The sequence below is a fragment of the Orbicella franksi genome, chromosome 8 (assembly GCF_964199315.1).
Source record: "Orbicella franksi chromosome 8, jaOrbFran1.1, whole genome shotgun sequence".
Lineage (NCBI taxonomy): Eukaryota > Metazoa > Cnidaria > Anthozoa > Scleractinia > Merulinidae > Orbicella > Orbicella franksi.
In genome coordinates, this window is record NC_138152.1 from 7,057,146 (window position 1) to 7,075,962 (window position 18,817).

Here is an 18,817-nt window from a genome sequence, read left to right on the forward strand (position 1 = left end):
ACCCAACTTGGTTGTAATGACGATCTAGAACTTTTAAACAGTGGTCAGTTTTCTTGTTACCAATGCACGGTGTTTTACCTGGAGTGATCCTTTGAAGATCGTGGTAAAAAAGAACAAAGCTATCGGCTAGTGAAACGGAATGATTGGAGCACATGGCCCGTGGGTTTCCCGCTGCCTCGTGTGACAGACAGTAACTGCTAAAGATGTTTGGGAAAAGGGGCCCTTTTGCGTGAGGCACGTGGAAAGCCGTTTGGGGCTGGGAGAGAATATCTTCTGTGTCTTGTGGTGTAATTTTGTGGCCGACTGGGAGCCGTCTATTGTATGATTTCAGCTCACTGCATATCTTTAGATTCCAGTCGTATCGATCTCTCTCGAAGAACCAAGCGAAACTAATCACTACACTGACAGGTAATCAATAGGGCGACGAATTGACACCTTCGCGTCCACGCAAAGCAATTCGCGGCCGAGAAATGTCTGTGTTACATTGCAGCCTTCATAGAGCCGTATGGAACTTCTCGCGTCTGCTAGAAAGATGAAGACACTCTCATATGCATGAAAAAATTCCTTTTTTCGCTTTTACGAATGGTTATGAGCCGTTAGTGAAGTGGTGTCTGATTTTGGAATTCAAATTCAAGTCTAACTTCTTTTTGACCATTCGCCAGTAGTCTAAATGGACTCACACTAGGACCCGACGAACTGTAAGCTTTATCTTTAATGCAAGCGAAATCTCCCCGTAACGAGAACTAGTTACAACCAAGATAGGGGACGAAAGAAGACTGATCGCGCGGGCTTTTATACAACAATGAACGCCGCTGACCAACCGACTAAGCGGAGTGCCGCTGGACAATCAGCCTACTGGCGTGGCTTCTCTTTTTCCTTCTTAAACAAATAAGCATGCAAACAAAGAAACACTAGGCGATAAGTCGATATGAAATACACACACAGGTTATGTACGAGAAATGTACTGTATGAAGAGCAGTCTTAAAGTTTCGGACCAGATAAGAGGAAAAAAAAAAACTAAACAAATGCTGAGAGACAGCTAAATGTCTAGAATTGTCCGGCTACGGCTAAAGGATTAGAATCGACCGGGCTACTTCAACTCTACTACATAGTCCTGAAGACGTTGCGGGAGACGCCGTTGCCGAGTTGGACGTTTGTTCACTGCAGGGCTAACACTTGGAGAGGGGGCAGGTATAACCTCGACGTCATCCGGCGAACCGGGTTGGCTATCCTCACCGTATCTCGGGACATCTTCTGCCGGGACAAAAGCGGAAGGTGGGGACGATAACTCGATAGGGATCCCTGGGGCAGGTGGAGGTAACGGGGGGCTTTCTGGGGAAGGTTCCTCGTCGTTAGGAAGTCCTCGATCATCAATAGGAGGGCTCTGGTCGACACCGATGTCAAGATCGCAGTCGCTGGACTCTTCTTCACTGGGACGCCGGGGCGCGTGTACTCGGATGGGAGCGACCTTATAGCACTCATTCTTCTTCACACGGTACGAAACGTTTCGTAGCTGTGAGCCAACAAACTTGCGAACATTGCACCACTCACCGTCCACTAAGACAACGAGGTATCGGTCACGACTTTGGGACTCCTTACGATCACAGTAGAGGTAAACTAAGTCACCAACAGTTATTGAAGGAGAGCTGCGCAAGTCACTACGCGGGGCTTTCGACGTTTCACTGTGGAGATGGTTTACCAGTCTTTGTAGATGCTGCTCGCGTATTAGCGCCTGATCTGTTAGGGGAATCTGAGAGTTGGTAAACTGATCTTTCTGAGTCCACATTTCTCTAGAGGATAGGCCGTGGCAGCAGATTCTAGAGTTCAGGTGGGCAGTGGCTACGGACAAAGTCCTAGGAGAGACAGAGCCACCTTCCGGTTGCAACCGCTGGAGTTCGTGTTCCAACTCTTGGATTGCTTTTTCAGCGACAGGGTTCTTGTTCTGATTCTTCACGCGACCTATCTCAAGGCTAATCTTGTGTTGCAGTAGGACTTGGTCATTCACGAGAGCTCTGAAGGCGGGCGCTGGATCACAGCGAATGACAGCGTTAGGCTCATCAAGGGGTCGCAGACCGACGCATAATTGGATTAACCCATCCCGTAAGGTCCCATGCTTCTCGTCTACCACGAAGAGGGTCGAAGCATAGGAGGTAACGCACTCTCGGAGCACCGAAATAAGTTGGCGAGACTGCTTCAGGATATCGGCTGCGAAGGAGACATCCACTGCTGCTGGAGGATCAGAAGTTGACTATTCTATAACAGCATGGGGGACGTGGCGAAGTGCAGCGCAAGGATGACAACCAAGAGAAACGCGCTCTATGGCCTTGTCTAGGTCAAGGGCGTAAAAGTAGCGGCTGACAACTTTCTTAAGCTGGAGACACGATAGATGAGACAACCTGAGGTGTAGGGCGGTTAGTAAACCATCTAAGACCTGTCTGGGTATTACGATACAATCACGCGAAGGAGCCAAAGGCTCAGTCTTTTTCACGACTAAGAGGCCATCACTGGAGATAGAGGCGACAGACAAGTACCTTTTCACGTCCTTAATGTTAGTAAGCTTCTTGGAAGGACGAGTCCCTTGTATTAGGTGGGCATGCGTTCGACGTAAGTCCGCGCACTCAGATTGGATAGACAACCAAGTTTTTCGACTTGTGAAAGGGAGGTTCTTCTGACCAGATAGGACGTCCTGGGCAGATAGGTGTCGGACGACAGATTCCTCAGCTTGGGTGATGAATTTGCACACCTGACAAGAAGGATCAAAGCAGTCCGGTGCATTGCGGTTTGCAAAGTCAGAAGGTAGGATCGCAGCACCGGCAACATGCCTCACGTTGGCTTGGAAGCGGCTGACAGTTGACAAATAAGTCGACACTCGCGGGCTAGCAGAAAAGTTTCCCCTGCACATTTTCTCGAAGGCCTGGACACAAGGCTTACTGTCGGTGAGCACGCAGGCCTTGTGTTTAGATTGTATTAAGTAGGGGCTAAAGTGTTTTGTTGCAACACCAATCGCAAGTGCTTCAACTTCACACCGTAACCAGGATAATTGGTGACTACGCAACTTTGCACTAAAGAAACCAGCGAGGGCTAGCTTGTCACCCCGCGAGATGTAGAGAGTGGCGGCGATTCCGGGTCTCTAGACAGCAGCGTCGGTCACGATCCATAACTGGTCATCTGGCTTCGGGAGAGTAATTGTTTGGCTAGACGCCACGGCAGCTTGAGCAGACTTGAAGGCTTCAGTAAGATGTTCGGACCAGACAATGTCATCCTGGGACTGTTTCCCGGCTACAGCCTCGTCAAGGGGGGCCAATAGGGCAGAACAATGTGGAACAACACGAGCAAGGACCTTGACCGCACCGATAAAGGACTTCATGCCGCCAACTTTATTGGGAGGACTGCAGGAGGACAGTGTTGAGACGCGATGAGGGCTGGCGCGAAGAGTGCCTTGGGACCAAGTCCAACCCAAGATGGAAGTAGTTTTGGGGTTGATGATGGTCTTCGACGCCGAAAGGCGCAGGCTAGCTTTATGGAGAGCTTGGAGAACAGAAGACCAATTTCGGAGCAACTCGTCTGGGCTGTTGCCCCAACAGTACAGATCATCTGCTATCTTGGCTACGATACCAGCCTGGAGGAGGTCACCCAAGACGTGACACATGAGCTCTTCAAGTGCGGTTTCCGAGCCAGGTATACCCATGGCCGACCGGGCATAAACGCGTACGCCCCGGAATGGGGTAGCGACTCCGCAGTACCTCATGGACTCACGGGCGAGAGGGATCTGATAGAAGGCTCTGGTTAGGTCTGAGACGATGATGTGTCTCCACTGGGCTATACAGCGTAGGGTAGAATCCACGTCCGGGAGCAGGGAAGGCTGGGGTTTGCTATAACGACCTACGTCTGCGAAGTCAGTGACGAGACGAAAGCCACCCGACGACTTTTTGACCAGGAACGACGGGTTAAGATACTCGACAGAAACATTAATGTCTTCGGGGCGACGGAACACGCCAAGATTTTCCAATTCATCGAACTTCTGCTGGAACTCGACAAGTTTATCGCGACCGTACAGGGGGAGGCGACCTTTACGCTGAGGAGGCTCTACCGGGCCCATATTTACTTTTGCCTGAAGGGGGCCAAAGGCGCCGTTGTAGCCGGTAATTGCTGGATCAAAGACGGAGTCGCACTGGACCAAAAGGTTACGGAACTTGCTTGTGATGTCTGGAGGGAGGAGGTTGTCGGGGTCTAGTGCCACGCCCTGGGAGTACTTTGACTCTGAAACTGGGACTGAACACACCTTGTGGTACGGAAGGTTGTCAACTGGGTTGGAAGACTGATCTTGAGTAGACGGACAGAAGACAGGGTTGACCTGGCAAAAGTGTTCATTTCGTTTCAGGACATAAGGCCTATCTGAGAGGTTAGGAATACGCACTCTACCAGCGACGCTTGTGATGAGACATGGAGGCGGCCACATGTCGACGACTTTGGCCGAACGGGCGTTAGTGGCGTCAAATCGAGGCTGTAGAGCGTACTCAGCATCAGGTAAGGAATCTTCCGGGAGAACTATTTCTATAAAGTCGCCAGGCCAGACAGTGGTAGAAGAAGAGGGTGCACGCAGCACTTGTGCACGGCGGACAGCATTGTGAGTCGGAGGATGGTTGACAGATCCGTAGGTGAAGATGGTACCATCCCCAAGGATGACCTGGCGTTTGGCAGGCCGAATGGTTATGTCATTCGCTTCCATGAAGGGAGTACCAGCCAAGACATCTACGTCCAGATTCTCCACAACAAGACCTTCAAATTGAAACGAATGACTCCCACGGGTGAGGCTCAGGCGAGTTTCCCCCAGGACTTTCAAAGGAGAGGAGCCATCCGCTTGATGAGCTGACTGTGAACTGTGCCAAATCTCTGCACCGAGCCTCTGTACAGCGGAGAGCCTGATCATGTTACCTGTGGCGCCGCTATCAAGGATGAATCTAGCCTGATGATGGCCGAAAAACGTGTCAATGTACGGGGACTGACGTACGAGGACCCTCCTGGATGCATCAGACGTAAATGGATCACTCTGCTCAACCAGATTCTGATGACGCGGCGGGTCAACATTACTTGACAAAAGGTCTAACTCAACGCTGTCGTCATCCAGAATTGAAACAATCTGACGAGCTTTCAGAAGGTACAAACGGTCCTGTTCAAGAAGGAACCCACATTCGCTTAAAAAGTGGCTGTGAGAAGCGAGGCCAGCTTGTTTACAGAGGGGGCATTCTTTCGCCTTTTGAGAGGAGCGTCCCGGGAACCTCGCAGACGACTTACTGTAGGTCGGTGTACCCCTCCGAAAAGAGGACTTCTGAGTGGCAAATGAGGCTCCTGTACGCATGACTTTTGTGTCTTCAGCAGAACGGATTTCATCAAGGAGTGAGTCCAGTGCCTGGGAGATCTCAGGCTTTAAGGGCGCCAAAGTACGAGACCGAAGGTCAGTTCCATATCGTTGTTTAACAAGTTTAGGTAAAGCAGGGTTAATCAATCTCAGCCACGTTAAAATAACAAAATTCTCTAACGTCGGTGACAATTCCTCTTCCTCCTCAAGAACAGAACCGTGGTGGAGCAAGGTGTGAGGTTTAATTAAACTGTCCTCCACAAAAGCCATAAGACGCTGGAAAAGATCTTCCGGGCGCTCATCGAGGTTCAAATGAATGTCATCCAGGTCTAAAAAGTGACCCCCCGTAGTCTGGAATCCGAAATGAAGTCTAATTGTCTGCCATATGTCCCTAATACAAGTAGAATTCTTGACAATCGTATTACGAGAGATAATTGGGCAATAATTTGCAATCTGGCCTAGCATGAGTTCGAACATGTTTACCTTTTGGGTAGCAGTTCGCCTTCGAGCAGCTGGAGCCGACTCCCCATCATCAGTGTAACCGCGTAACGGGCTCGCCCTAGTCTTTTTCAGCCACGACGACCCTTCGCCCAAAAATGGCGCGAAATTGGCGTCCAGAGGCAAGGTGTAGAGAAGATTTTGTTTCCAACTCTCGAAGGAGGTTAAAGTTTCGTTCTTTGAGAGGCACCACTGCTTGGGGGCTCTGTTAGAAGACATCGCAGCTTACGGAACAAGATGATATCGACAACCGACTCTTGGCTGCTCGGGAATCCCGACGAATCTGTCGATAAAGTGCGTTGGATCTGACGGGAACGTGACGATTCGAATCTTTACCGCTGCCACCACGCCAGTAGTCTAAATGGACACACACTAGGCCCCGACGAACTGTAAGCTTTCTCTTTAATGCAAGCGAAATCTCCCCGTAACGAGAACTAGTTACAACCAAGATGGCGGACGAAAGAAGACTGATCGCGCGGGCTTTTATACAACAATGAACGCCGCTGACCGACCGACTAAGCGGAGTGCCGCTGGACAACCAGCCTATTGGCGATTGGTTAAGAAATAGAAAACACGATTTTTAAGCAATCAGCGGACTGTTTTCTAAAATGGTTTATTATGACTTATGTCTATAAACAGACACAATTAACTTTAAAATTGAGTGAGTATGGTAAGCCCTTCCGTCCACACCAATCTGACACTAAAACGGAGCTTTACCAAAACGCTGTTTGAAAGCGGAGAAATTTGACAATGCTAGTTTTGCGTTTTAGAGCGGACGGAAAACATTTTCAAAACGTGGCTTTTCGAAAACGATGACGTTAAGATAATCATGTGATTAACCCTCAATGTAGGCGGTGCACCCAAGCGTTTCTGCCGCCGGTGATTGGTGCGTTTTGAATTTTTTCTGGCTTAGTATGGATTGAAAACGTTTGTTGCGTTTTCAGAGTGAAAACGCCGTTCCTTAATTTCTCTGGCGTAGTGTGGACGGAGCCCGAGTGATAAGTGTTGGCCCGCTTTTGGTTTACTCTCATTCACTGCCTCCCACGAATTTCAGTTCCGCTCCATGGACCGCGAAAAGATCTGTAACCTCCAGACTAGCTTGCTGTTGAATATTGAAAACATGCAGATTCTAAAGTTTAATGAAGTTGAATGTTGAATTGCGTGGACTTGAATGTTGAATACTTCAAACTACAAAGTTGAATCATGAGACAATGTTAAATTGGCCTGCAGTACAGGCGGATTAGCGGGCTTAAGCGCGATACACGAGTGCGCGCGAAGCGCGAGGCGAGAAAAATCCGCCTGTAGTCACACCATTGTTTATGCTCTACCGCCCCCTTGAAATGGTTGGCTTGAAAGAATGAGAGAGAGCAAAGCAATTCAATTTACTGGCGCGAAAAAATGTCTCAGATAACCAATTTACAAATGTATAGATGACGCAAAACAGTCAACAGACTTGAAGATCTAAATTTAGCTAAATTTAAATCATGTTGTGCCAAAACGAACAAAGGAGGTATACACCTAAAGATCGAGCTCAGGAGACGAAAAGATCGAGCAAATTAAGGATGGAAGAAACATAACTTTGACTACACAGAACGGATCTTCAAGACTACAGCAGTCTCTGGCGACGCCAGACAAAGCTAAATATGATCCGTGGTGAAAATAGTTTTAATTTAACAACCGGGCACGGCATCACAATATAGAATGCAAGTAATCAACATTGATGCTCACCGACTTTGTCCCTCCAGAGCGAATGATTTAAGAGATACATTTCTGCAATAAACATACATTTCTGCAATAGAAATGAGGCAAGACAAACTACACTACTCGGCACATGGCAAATTACAGAGGTGTCAAACTCTACAAAGCGATAGATAACAGCTGAAACTATGCAGAACTCTGACCTCTAACAGTCTATCGGCTCTACTCTACTTTAAAAAAAAATCATCCTGATAGCACAACATTAAGTGCCCTTCAAAAACAAGTCAAAAGTAAAAAAAAAGGTTGAGAGGCTGGAATTTATGAGAGAACGGCAAATGTAGAGATGTCACGAGCCGTAGGAGTCCGTGTAGGCCTGTCACCCGAGTCAAGCACATTTTATTTTTTCTCGCGTCCAACGTCACGAGGCTTAAAGCAACCAATGAAAAAAAAACCGTTCGCCAGGGGAACTGTTGGGAGAGCATAAACAATGGTGTGACTACAGGCGGATTTTTCTCGCCTCGCGCTTCGCGCGCGCTCGTGTATCGCGCTAGAGCCCGCTAATCCGTCTGTACTGCAGGCTAATGTTAAATTGACGACAGGAGTGAACAAATTGAGAACTTGAATGTCCAGTGTCATATGTAGGAATAGAGTGCACGTGACGTCATCAAATTCTAAAATCCAAAACTAAAGAGCCACTAAAGGTTTTATCCTCATCAGGCATAAGAGGTACTAAATTTGTATCTTTTTGCAACTTTCCAGCTCAATAGCATCCTTCGTTTGGAAACCAGCGCATTTTGAATTTCGGAGTTATGGCAGTGCGTGACATAAAGCTAAGATCGCGTTTGTCGAAAAATACTCACTTATCTCACGATTTTTAGCCATTTTAGGAGTTAAATTATTGGAAAGAGTGCTGGTGTAAATGTTTTTTGGTTCGGTTCAGATATTGGAGGTTCCAACATGGCGGCTCCATACCAGGCTCTATAATTTTGCGCGAAACATTTGGACGAATATCTCAACTTTGGTACAACGTACATACCTTAAACTTGCAGAGCTGTTTTCTTTATTTATAGTCTATAATATCACAATTTCTTGGCTTTATCCACTGAATGGGTTTTGATTTTATTTTTTATTGCGTGACAATGAACACGCTCTATAATATTGTAAAAGCTTAAAATACAATCAAAATTCAAAAGTTGAATTTTGGTGGGCATTGAGCGCGTCATAAAGTAATTAAGTCTCCAAGAATTATTGGAAAATTTGTGCACAGCCCGATGAGGTGAGATGGGAAAAATACGTACAGCAGATACAGCATACAGTGCTGTTAGTATTGGTTTATTATACTATAAAGGTTTGACGACGAGTTGTCCTTTTTTTCGCTTAGTCCGTTGAGGGTGACGCGTAAAAAGGAAAATATGAATTACCTTGCGAAATCTGGGGCGACAAGTGCGGCCATTTTTAAGCGATGACGTATTGTGTGACGTCATCGCTTTATGCTGGCATGCATGCATTTATTTGGATAGTGATTTTGCATAGTTTGTCCCGCTTATGTCCGTGCGCTTATGTTGCGCACTTTTTATCCCCCTGTGGAAGCGAAATGCACTCTGGGAGTTCCTCTGCTGCTTTCCTTTGCTGTTTGTAGGTTCAGCGGAGTGCTTTTAATTAGAACTTTTAAAAGAAGATTTAGGGGTGGATTTTGGTTTAAACAGTATCGGATAAATTTGCGTTCACGGGCAAACTCATAATAAGAACATATCCTCTATACATACAAGTTTAGATAGACAAGTAAGTCGCACAGACGACAGGTGAAGGCTTTGCGGCTTTCCTTTGCTGTTTGTAGGATCAGCAGACTACTTTTAATCAATATGACAAGTATACGGTTAAAACAACAAATTAATTTCTGGTGAGGTAATTAGCGTTGCCAAATATTTTTAAAGATAACAATTTGTCGATTTCATTGGGAGTAACGTTCCTTTGCCGGTTTCCTTTGCGGCTTTCCTTTGCTGTTTGCAGGATCAATTTGAGGTTTTAAACGAAGATTTGGAGGTTGATTTTGGTTTGTACAGCGTCGGATAAATTTGCGCTCACTGGCAAACTCGTAATAAGAACATATCGTCAATACATACAAATTTAGATAGACAAGCAAGTCGCACACGGGATAGCTGAAGGGTTTACATAAAATTTATGGATTGGTAGCGCAGTTGTACTTTTGCCAGTTTTGAAGTGAATTGAATGAGCATTGTATGAACACTGAAATATACAGTTTACAGTAGTGATAATGAAGTCAGGGTACGATTCATTTGCAGTTTTCAGTTTTTTATGAAGTTTTAGAAATGTGCTGTTTTATATTTTCTGTCAACGAGAGAGTGGTTGTGATTAAACAATCGATAATCATTTTGTCAGGGTAAAGACAATACGAATGCTCATTGATGACAAGTATACGGTTTACAACAAATTAATTTCCTGTGAGGTAATTAACGTTGCCAAACATCTTTAAAGATAATAAGGTGTCGATTTCAGAGAGAGAAACGTGTACTTTGCGGCTTTCCTTTGCTGTTTGTAAGATCAGCGGAGTGCTTTTAATTTCAGCTTTTAAACGAAGATTTGGGGTGGATTTTGGTTTTTATTAAATCCATTTTGAAATCACTGGTTATCCTTGCAATCTGATTGTCTCTCTGATTTAATAATAAATAAATAATAAATAAATATTTATATAGCGCCTATCCATGCCTGCTCTAGGCGCTGTACAATTCTACTAGATCTTGAATGTAGACAGGAGATTGTTGATGAAGAGCCTTAAAGGTAAGTAACATAATCTTGAATTTAATGCGTTCAGAAACAGGAAGCCAGTGTAATTCTTTCAGTATTGGAGTGATGTGGTCATACTTTCGGGAACAGGTGATAAGTCGGGCAGCGGCGTTCTGAACAGACTGGAGCTTTTTTAAAGCACACTTCGGTACATTGTACAAAAGAGAGTTGCAGTGGTCGAGTTTGGAAGACACAAAAGCATGGACCAGGATCTCGGTGGTTTTCGTAGATAAGAATTTCCTTATCCTGGAGATGTTGCGCAGATGATAAGAGGCTGATTTACAAATAGAACTGATATGCGGAAGCATAGTCATGGTACTGTCAAATATCACACCGATGTTTCTAGCAAATTGAGATGGCTGAGTTATGTCTTGACCAAAACGGATTGGTGGTAGAGACTGCTGCGGGTTGTGTTTCGAGTATAGATAAAGAAGTTCCGTCTTGTCCTTATTCAGTTTTAGCTTGTTAAGAGACATCCACTTGTCAAGATCAGACAAACATTCCTCAATTTTTCCAACTGCATTAGTTAATTCGACGTCGTTGTTTGTTGAAAAAGAGATATATAACTGAGTATCGTCAGCGTAGAAGTGAAATTGCATTTCGTGGTACCGTAGAATGTCAGCCAGTGGTGCAGTATAAAGTAAGTACAGGATAGGCCCTAGGACCGAGCCTTGGGGGACTCCACATTTAAGCTCACGAGACTGTGATTTTTTCCCATCGATTAAGGTAAATTGTGTGCGGTTTGTAAGATAGGAACGGAACCATTCAAGGGCAGTGCCACAGATTGAAAACTTGGATTTCAGTCTTGTTAGAAGAATGTCGTGATCAACAGTGTCAAAAGCAGCAGATAGATCAAGCAGCAGGAGTATAACACAGTGACGATCGTCAATGGCATGCAAAATATCATTGTGTACACGTACAAGAGCGGTTTCACAGCTATGAAATCGCTTGTAGGCTGATTGTAGTGGTTCATTAAGTTGGTTGGATTCCAAGTAGTCCTGAAGACGTACTGCAACAACTTTTTCGATGATTTTTGAAATGACCTTGAGATTTGAGATAGGCCTATAATTACTAAGGATTTCGTGGTCCAAGGATGGTTTCTTGAGTAGTGGCAGTAAGACGGCGGTTTTTAGTGAAGGAGGCACATATCCAGATTCCAGGGACAAGTTTACAATCGTGCAAAGCGTGGGTAGAAGCATGTCAAAATAAAACAAAACAACCAATTAGATTTCAAGATTGGTTTAAAGTAATCAATAATATTCAGGAAAGTGGAAGGCAAAAAGCCATTGTGTGGAGAATTTTGGAACTATTATTGCCAAAACTTTGTTGTTATTGTTGTTTTTTCCCAAAAAAATTGACGAATTTAATTAATTACAGTTTCTGAATGACGATTATGAGCTCCTTCAGGCTGGAGACCTACTTTATTGGAAGTTTCCAACTTTCAGTGTCCATTTTGACGAATATTTGGCGATTTTTCTTCAACATCTGCTCAAGATCCGTGTGATACCGAGTCCAGTAAAACATAAACAAACGAAAACAACACAACAACAAATTCAGAGCCATCTCAAGAAGGTAGATGTTTCCAGGTTTCCGGTAGTTTCAAACGACGCAACAAATGAGCCCAACTCTGTCGCTGTGAATAAACATAGTCAAAATACAACCCGCTCCACAAAACAGTGAATGAATGAACGTCTTATGAAGCTGGTGCTAGTCCCGCCATCTCGGAAGTATCTTGAAACAAATGGCGCCGCAAGAACTTGACAAGGTCCTGAGTATTGAGTCCTTCGCGGAGGTCACAAAAAGAAACGGAGATGATAACGAGCTGGATTCCCTTAAAATCATGCCATTAAACGGTATGAAAGAAAAAAAAAACGTACCATCCACTGGGCATCGTGCACTCGAGGGAGTTTCACAACTCAAAAGAAATCCATCGCAGAATTACGCAGGATGCACCTTCAAATTCTTTCTCTAAAGACAATGAAAAGTCTCAGCCTCAACCACAGAAGGAAGAAAGGCCTACCATCATTGATTCAGGCGACGAGAATTGAACTTTTATACCTGAAGTAGACTATTTTCGTTCTGACTTCAAAACTGCTTGTTTCTTTGTCATGCTCGGATGAGTTTTCGTCACATGACATCATTTTGCATACTAAATGAGACGTAAAGGCGTTTCCGGTTCCGCTTTTTTTTTTAACACACCGGTTACTCGAACAATACACCAAAAATCTAAAAATTAAGGCGATAAAATGGATCCAATAAAGTGGCAATTGAACTTCGTGTCGTGCAATTTTGTTCTGAAATCATACTTGTGATTTCAAATCGAACCAGCGCTGCGCGCTCGTTCGATTTTGAAATCACGCGTATGATTTCAGACCATTTCAGACCAAATTGCACTCCACTCAGTTCAATTACCATTATATACAGTGTCGGATAAATTTGCGCTCACGGGCAAACTCATAATAACATATCTTCGATACATGTAATTTTAGATAGACAAGCGGGCGCGTACGCGATATTACAAGTATGTGGTTAAAACAACAAGTTAATTTCCGGTGAGGTAATTAGCTTTGCGAAATATCTTTAAAGATAATAAGGTGCTGTTTCAGAGAGAGTAACTTTTCTTTCGGTGCTTTCCTTTGCTGTTTGTAGGATCAGCGGAGTGCTTTTTATTTCAGCTTTTAAACTAAGATTTGGGGGTGGATTTTGGTTTATACAGTGTCGGATGTATGAGCATTGTAGTAGAACTGAAATATACAGTTTACAGTGGTGATAATGAAGTCAGGGTACGATTCATTTGCAGTTTTCAGTTTTTTTATAAAGTTTTACAAATGTGCTATTTTATGGTTTCTGTCAATGAAAGAGTGGTTGTGATTAAACAATCGATAATGGTTTTGCCAGTGGAAAAGCAATACGAACTTCAATGATGATAGGTATACTGTTAAAACAGCAAATGAATTTCCGGTGAGGGAATTGGCTTTGCCAAATGTCTTTAAAGATAATAAGGTGTTGATTTCAAAGAGAAACAATGAAAATACTCTTTGTTTTCTTCAGTTTTATCGTTTGGGTACGTTCTTTGTTTACTTTAAATAACACTTTTTATCCCTCAGAGATGCAAGTTGATTTTGCAGTATTTAAGTTCTTTGAAAGAGTTTGCAATTCTGAATTTATATTATTTCACGCTGACGAAAGAAGAAATATGTATTGTTAGTAACGTAAATGCTTTTTAAGTGTTGACATATTACCGCATTAAGCTGGCGTGGACCATTCTTTTGGATAAGTTATGAGTGATGTCTCAATTATTTCTTCCCGCTTTTAATATGTCGCGCGCGATTTATCCCTCTGTAGAAGCGAAATGCAGTCTGGGAGTTGGTAAATGATACTACGCCATCTTTGTTCCTTTTCAGTTTGTAGGAACTGCGGAGTGCCTTTTATTTCATATTTTAAACCAAGATTTTGATTGGGAATTGTGCTTTATCCAGTATCGGATAAATTTGCGCTCACGGGCAAACTCATACCAAGAACATATCTTCCATACATACAAATTTAGATTTACAAGCAAGTCGCACACACGCGATAGGTCAAGGGTCCATATAAGATTTACGTATTGGTGAGCCTGTTTAGGCTGGACCTTTGCCTGTCTTGATGTGAATTGAATTAGTACTGTCAGAGCACTGTATGAGCATTGTATAAGCACTGAAATATCTGAAGTAAACTTATTTGTGAACCGAAATATTAGTGAAGTTTAACGGTGAACGGTGTGGTGTAAAGGTAAGCTACCTGAAGTTTTTGTCTTGATGAGAGTTGGTTAATGTAGCTTATATGATGGTCTCTTTAATGCAATACAGAGCTGCGGTAGGGTTACACAACATTCATTGTAAAGCCAAAGAATACTCAAGTGGTGTGAAAGGGAATTTCTGGTCTATGCTATTGTTTATGTTTTATCTGGAGGGAATGTATTTTGCAACCTTAAAAACAGCAATGCGGTCGTGGCAAATGAGTTATTATGCAAAGTTCATTCAAATGTGCATGTATCATTTCTATATTTCTTTGTTGATTCGACTAGCTAATGACGTGGAAATGAATCCTGGACCTTGTTACCTTGTGGATTCATGTAAAACTGCCACAGCTGACTATCATCAAGGTGATGTTTCACTGTTTGGAATGAGTGCTGGTGAACAATGTGTAGCGATGTGTTCAACTGCGGTTGTTTCCAATAATGATTGTAATGCATCTTGGTGTAGAGAAAAGCTATATGAAATATTGATACAAGGCAATGTGTTGTATTCTCAGATTAGTAATTTAACAGGAGAGGACTCTCTGTTATTAACTGAGATTCCTTCTTCATTTTCAATTACGGATGAAAATTTTTTCCGATAAATGTTAGTGGCAGTCTTACTGGCAACCTTCACATGTCTGATATTAAGGACCGTTTTGTACCATTGCAACATGCCCTTGATATGTTAATAAAAGATTATAATGCCTTTCTGTTGACTCTTGAAATGAACACAGTAGCTATAATAACAGATAATAAAGGTCATTATAGGCTTTTCGATTCTCATTCTCGTGATGTCCATGGTAATATTGCTGTTAATGGGGCCGCCATTCTGTTGGAATTTAATAGTTAATAGTTTAATAATTTTATAGATGAAACGGTGCAGTACCTTCAGAACTTTTACAGAGAAAAGAGTGTAGTGTTGGGTATTAAAGTAAAACAATTATCAGTTGATTCAAATTGTAGACACACGAGCTCTTGTACATGTAGTCTTCCATCTACATCAACAAATGATTTTTCAGAGTTCAATTTGTCTTATGAACAACGATCAAAGTTATCTTGGGAGAGTTATCAGATAAGTGATAATCAGAAAAGAACATTGGATCAAGCACCAGAAAACAAGCTTGATGAGCCAGCGAAACATCCATCGGTCAATATGGAATTGGAAACAGAAATTTGCTTTTCAGAAAAAGGAGATAACAACGTTAACATCAGGATTAAAAAGCAAATAACATCAGATCCCAAAGAAAATACCCTGAGGTGTAGAGAAAATAATATTAGAAACAAGAAAGGTAAAGGAGATAGTATGTTGCAGAAATACAGAGGAAAGTATGAGTGGATGAAACAAAATGAATCTAATGAGCAGAGAGAAAATAGATTAAGAAAGTGCAGGGAACACAGTATTAAAACAAACGGAAAGCAAACGGAAAGCAACGAACAAAGAGAGAACAGATTAAGAAACTATAGAAAACGAAGAATTAAAACAAAGTTAACTGAAAGCAAAGAACAGAGAGAAGATAGGTTAAAAAGATGTCGAGAACAAAAAAGGAAAAACCGAGAGACTGAAACAAACCAGCAAAGAGAAAATAGATTAATAAAATGTAGAGAACAGATGACTAACAGAAAAAAAACAGAAAGCAAAGAGCAGAGAGAGAAGAGATTAAGAAAGTATAGGGAACAAAGAATTAAAACAAAGTTAATTGAGAGCAAAGAACAGAGAGAGGAGAGATTAAGCAAATATAGAGAACGAAGAATTAAAACAAAGTTAACTAAGAGGAAAGAACAAAGAGAGGATAGGTTAAGAGAATGTCGAGAACAAAAGAGAAAAACCCGAGAGACTGAAACAAAGCAGCAAAGAGAAAATAGATTAAGAAAATGTAGAGAACAGGTGACTAACAGAAAAGAAACAGAAAGCAAAGAGCAGAGAGAGAAGAGATCAAGAAAATGTCGGGAACAAAAGAAGGCAAAGCGACAAAGCGAGAAGATATTGAGAAAGTATGGAAAACAAAGAATTAAAGAGAGGATAGGTTAAGAAAATCTCAAGAACAAAAGAGGAAAAAGAAGGAGGCTGCAACTGAGTAGGAAAGAAAAAGTATATTAAAGAAAAGGAAGGAAGGTGGAAACAAAGAAAAACGAGAAAAGAGATTACAAAAACAAAGGGAGTTGAATAGAAGAGTGAAGGAAACTGAAACTAAGCAACAGAAAGAAGAGCCTTTGAGTGAAAGGAGAGTAGCATATTCAATAAGTATAGGATCTAAGGATAGTAAAACACTTGATTTGCAAGATTACTTGGAGCAACCATCTTGCAATCAGTTGGTTGTTAATTTCCAGAGACTGGTTGCTGCTGTTATGATATGGCTAGTCACCAGTTTCCTTGCTACTTATGGACCACACGGTCTCCGCGCATGTCAGACTGAATGCCTCCATCTTGGATTACTGTACGAGTAAAGTTGTGTTTAGTAATCCTTGTTGAATCCTGGCTCATCCCTTAAATAGTTATTACATCTCTTTACATGGTGGCAGCGGTGAGATGGACAACCACGGCCAGCATTGTTTTGAGCAGATAGAACATTGAATAAACCCGATGGACACGGATTTTGACATCTACTGTTTGTAGCGTGCAGCAGGTTTGCAAGACCGAGTACCTTGATATCTTCAACCAGTCATCACTTCACTTACAAATATGGGCGAGTTATCTGGAATAAAACCGCCTCATATGGATTGGAATGACACCGACTTGCCAACAGCGTTTAAAACTTTCAAACAGCATTGCCAGCTCATTTTTAACGGGCCCTTAAGCAAGAAAGAAGAGAAAGAGAAGGCCACATATATCCTACTCTGGATCGGCGAAGAAGGCCTTAAAGTCTTCAACTCCTTCGAACTGAGCGATGAAGACAAAGCGAAAACTGATACGATTTTCGACAAGTTTACGAAGTATCTGGAGCCCAAGTCGAATTTTCGAATTGCTCGTTTCCAATTGCAAGGCTTCAGACAAACAAAGGACGAGTCTGTCGATTCATTCATGGCTAGGTGCAAGCTACAAGCTCAGAAATGCCGGTTCACTGAAGCCGAGATGGAAGAACGTTTAATTGAACAGTTAATTATTGGTACTCGAGAGCGGAAAGTACAAGAAAACCTCCTTGGAAAGGATGAGAAGCTAAAGCTCGACAAGGCAATGGACATTGCTCGAACAAGAGAAGCAACGGTTAATGACATGAAATCCCTAGAGCTGCAAGGTGCCTCTGCTGGTACTGATGAAGCAAATATTGATGCTGTCAGACAAGATTCCCACCCACAATGTGGGAAATGTGGACTCAACCATGGAAAAAAATGCCCAGCATATGGTACAAGATACCGGAAATGTAAGCAGTACAATCATTGGGAGCAAGTGCGCAACAGTAAGCAGGCACACGGTAAATACGTTTAATTATTATTATCACCCACTTAGATTTCTAAAGATTAGCATTTGACGCTGCTCCAGTTTTGAGGCTGTTGTAACATGCCAGAAAGACAGAGAAATGTTTCATTTCAGGGGGCAAGTTGCGTGTCCTACACGACCATATATATTATCTCGCCACAAGAAAATTAAAATTAAGTTTCTGTTTATTCTTTGATTTGTCTGGCCTTAGGCCTAAGACTATATTTAAAGAAAGGTTGTATGTTCTCAACGCAAGATTTTTGCTTACAAGAAGCTCCTTAAAGTTTTGCCAGAAGGTAGAGACAACTCTACAGGACCAGAAAAGATGAATTAGGCTTTCCTTCTCAGTTTTGCAGAAACTGCAGAGATCGTTATCTTTTATTCCTACTTTTTTAAGAAAATCATTAGTCGCCAGTCGTCCATGCAGCAATTTGAATTGAAATACAATTAGTTTTATAGATTTTGTACACTGAAAAGATAGCTGGTACGCCGCACTCCAGTCTATTGGTTCATGGGCTTCAAAGGCACAATCCGTAGCCCATTTTTCTTGACTCTTGGTTGGACACCTTTGTTTAAGACCAATTATTTTTTTATAGGCCTGTCTGCTTGGTTTACTTGCTTTCATAAATTTCGTATAAAAGCTTCGTATTGTATATTTGTATTATTGTGTAAAGGTACTTTGATTTTTTTTAAAGCGGATAACAGCCCATAAAAAGCAAGATAATTTGTTTCAGTGATACCATACCGATCTTTGAATTCAGAAAAGGATAGGAAGGTGTCTGAATCTTTCATCAAATGCGAAACCCTGTTAATCCCTTTTTGCTGCCTTTTTTTGTAGAAGATTGGTCTGTTATCGATTCTTATAAGGGAGTTGTGCGAAAGGCTCTGAGAGCGAAAATGGTCTGTATTATTCTGGTAAGTGATTTCAGTCCAGATATTTAAGATTTCCACAATAAATGAATAGGATAAATTGACATACTTTGACAGGTCTTTTTTGCTAAGGTTGCCGCTGAACAAGGCTCTGCCACCGTAGTTCCGGAGTTCTAAGTCAAAAAAAAGTTTCCATTTTCCGTGATTGTTTACATCGGTATATTTTTTGACCCAGGTAGTTTTCAATCCTTTATTGAAGGATTCAATATCAATCATTTTTAAGCCGCCTTTTTCATAGTCATTAATCATTACTTCCCTCTTAATTTTGTCGCCTTTGCCGTTCCATAAGAAATCATAGAAGAGCCTATTGATTTCCCTTAAGACACGGTGATTAGTC

The 18,817-nt window shown here is 42.4% G+C and overlaps 1 protein-coding gene across 1 annotated transcript in view; it reads right to left on the reverse strand.

Annotated features, from left to right (window-relative positions):
• Positions 1–6,523, reverse strand: part of LOC145494523 (uncharacterized) — an 8,859-nt gene extending 2,336 nt beyond the window's left edge. Inside the window, exon 1 of the mRNA XM_081474010.1 lies at positions 1–6,523. This exon is cut by the window's left edge and continues 525 nt beyond it. Coding sequence (XP_081330136.1) covers positions 3,131–6,076 — 2,946 coding nt within the window. The 5' untranslated portion in view covers positions 6,077–6,523 and the 3' untranslated portion in view covers positions 1–3,130.
• Positions 6,524–18,817: the final 12,294 nt, after the last annotated feature.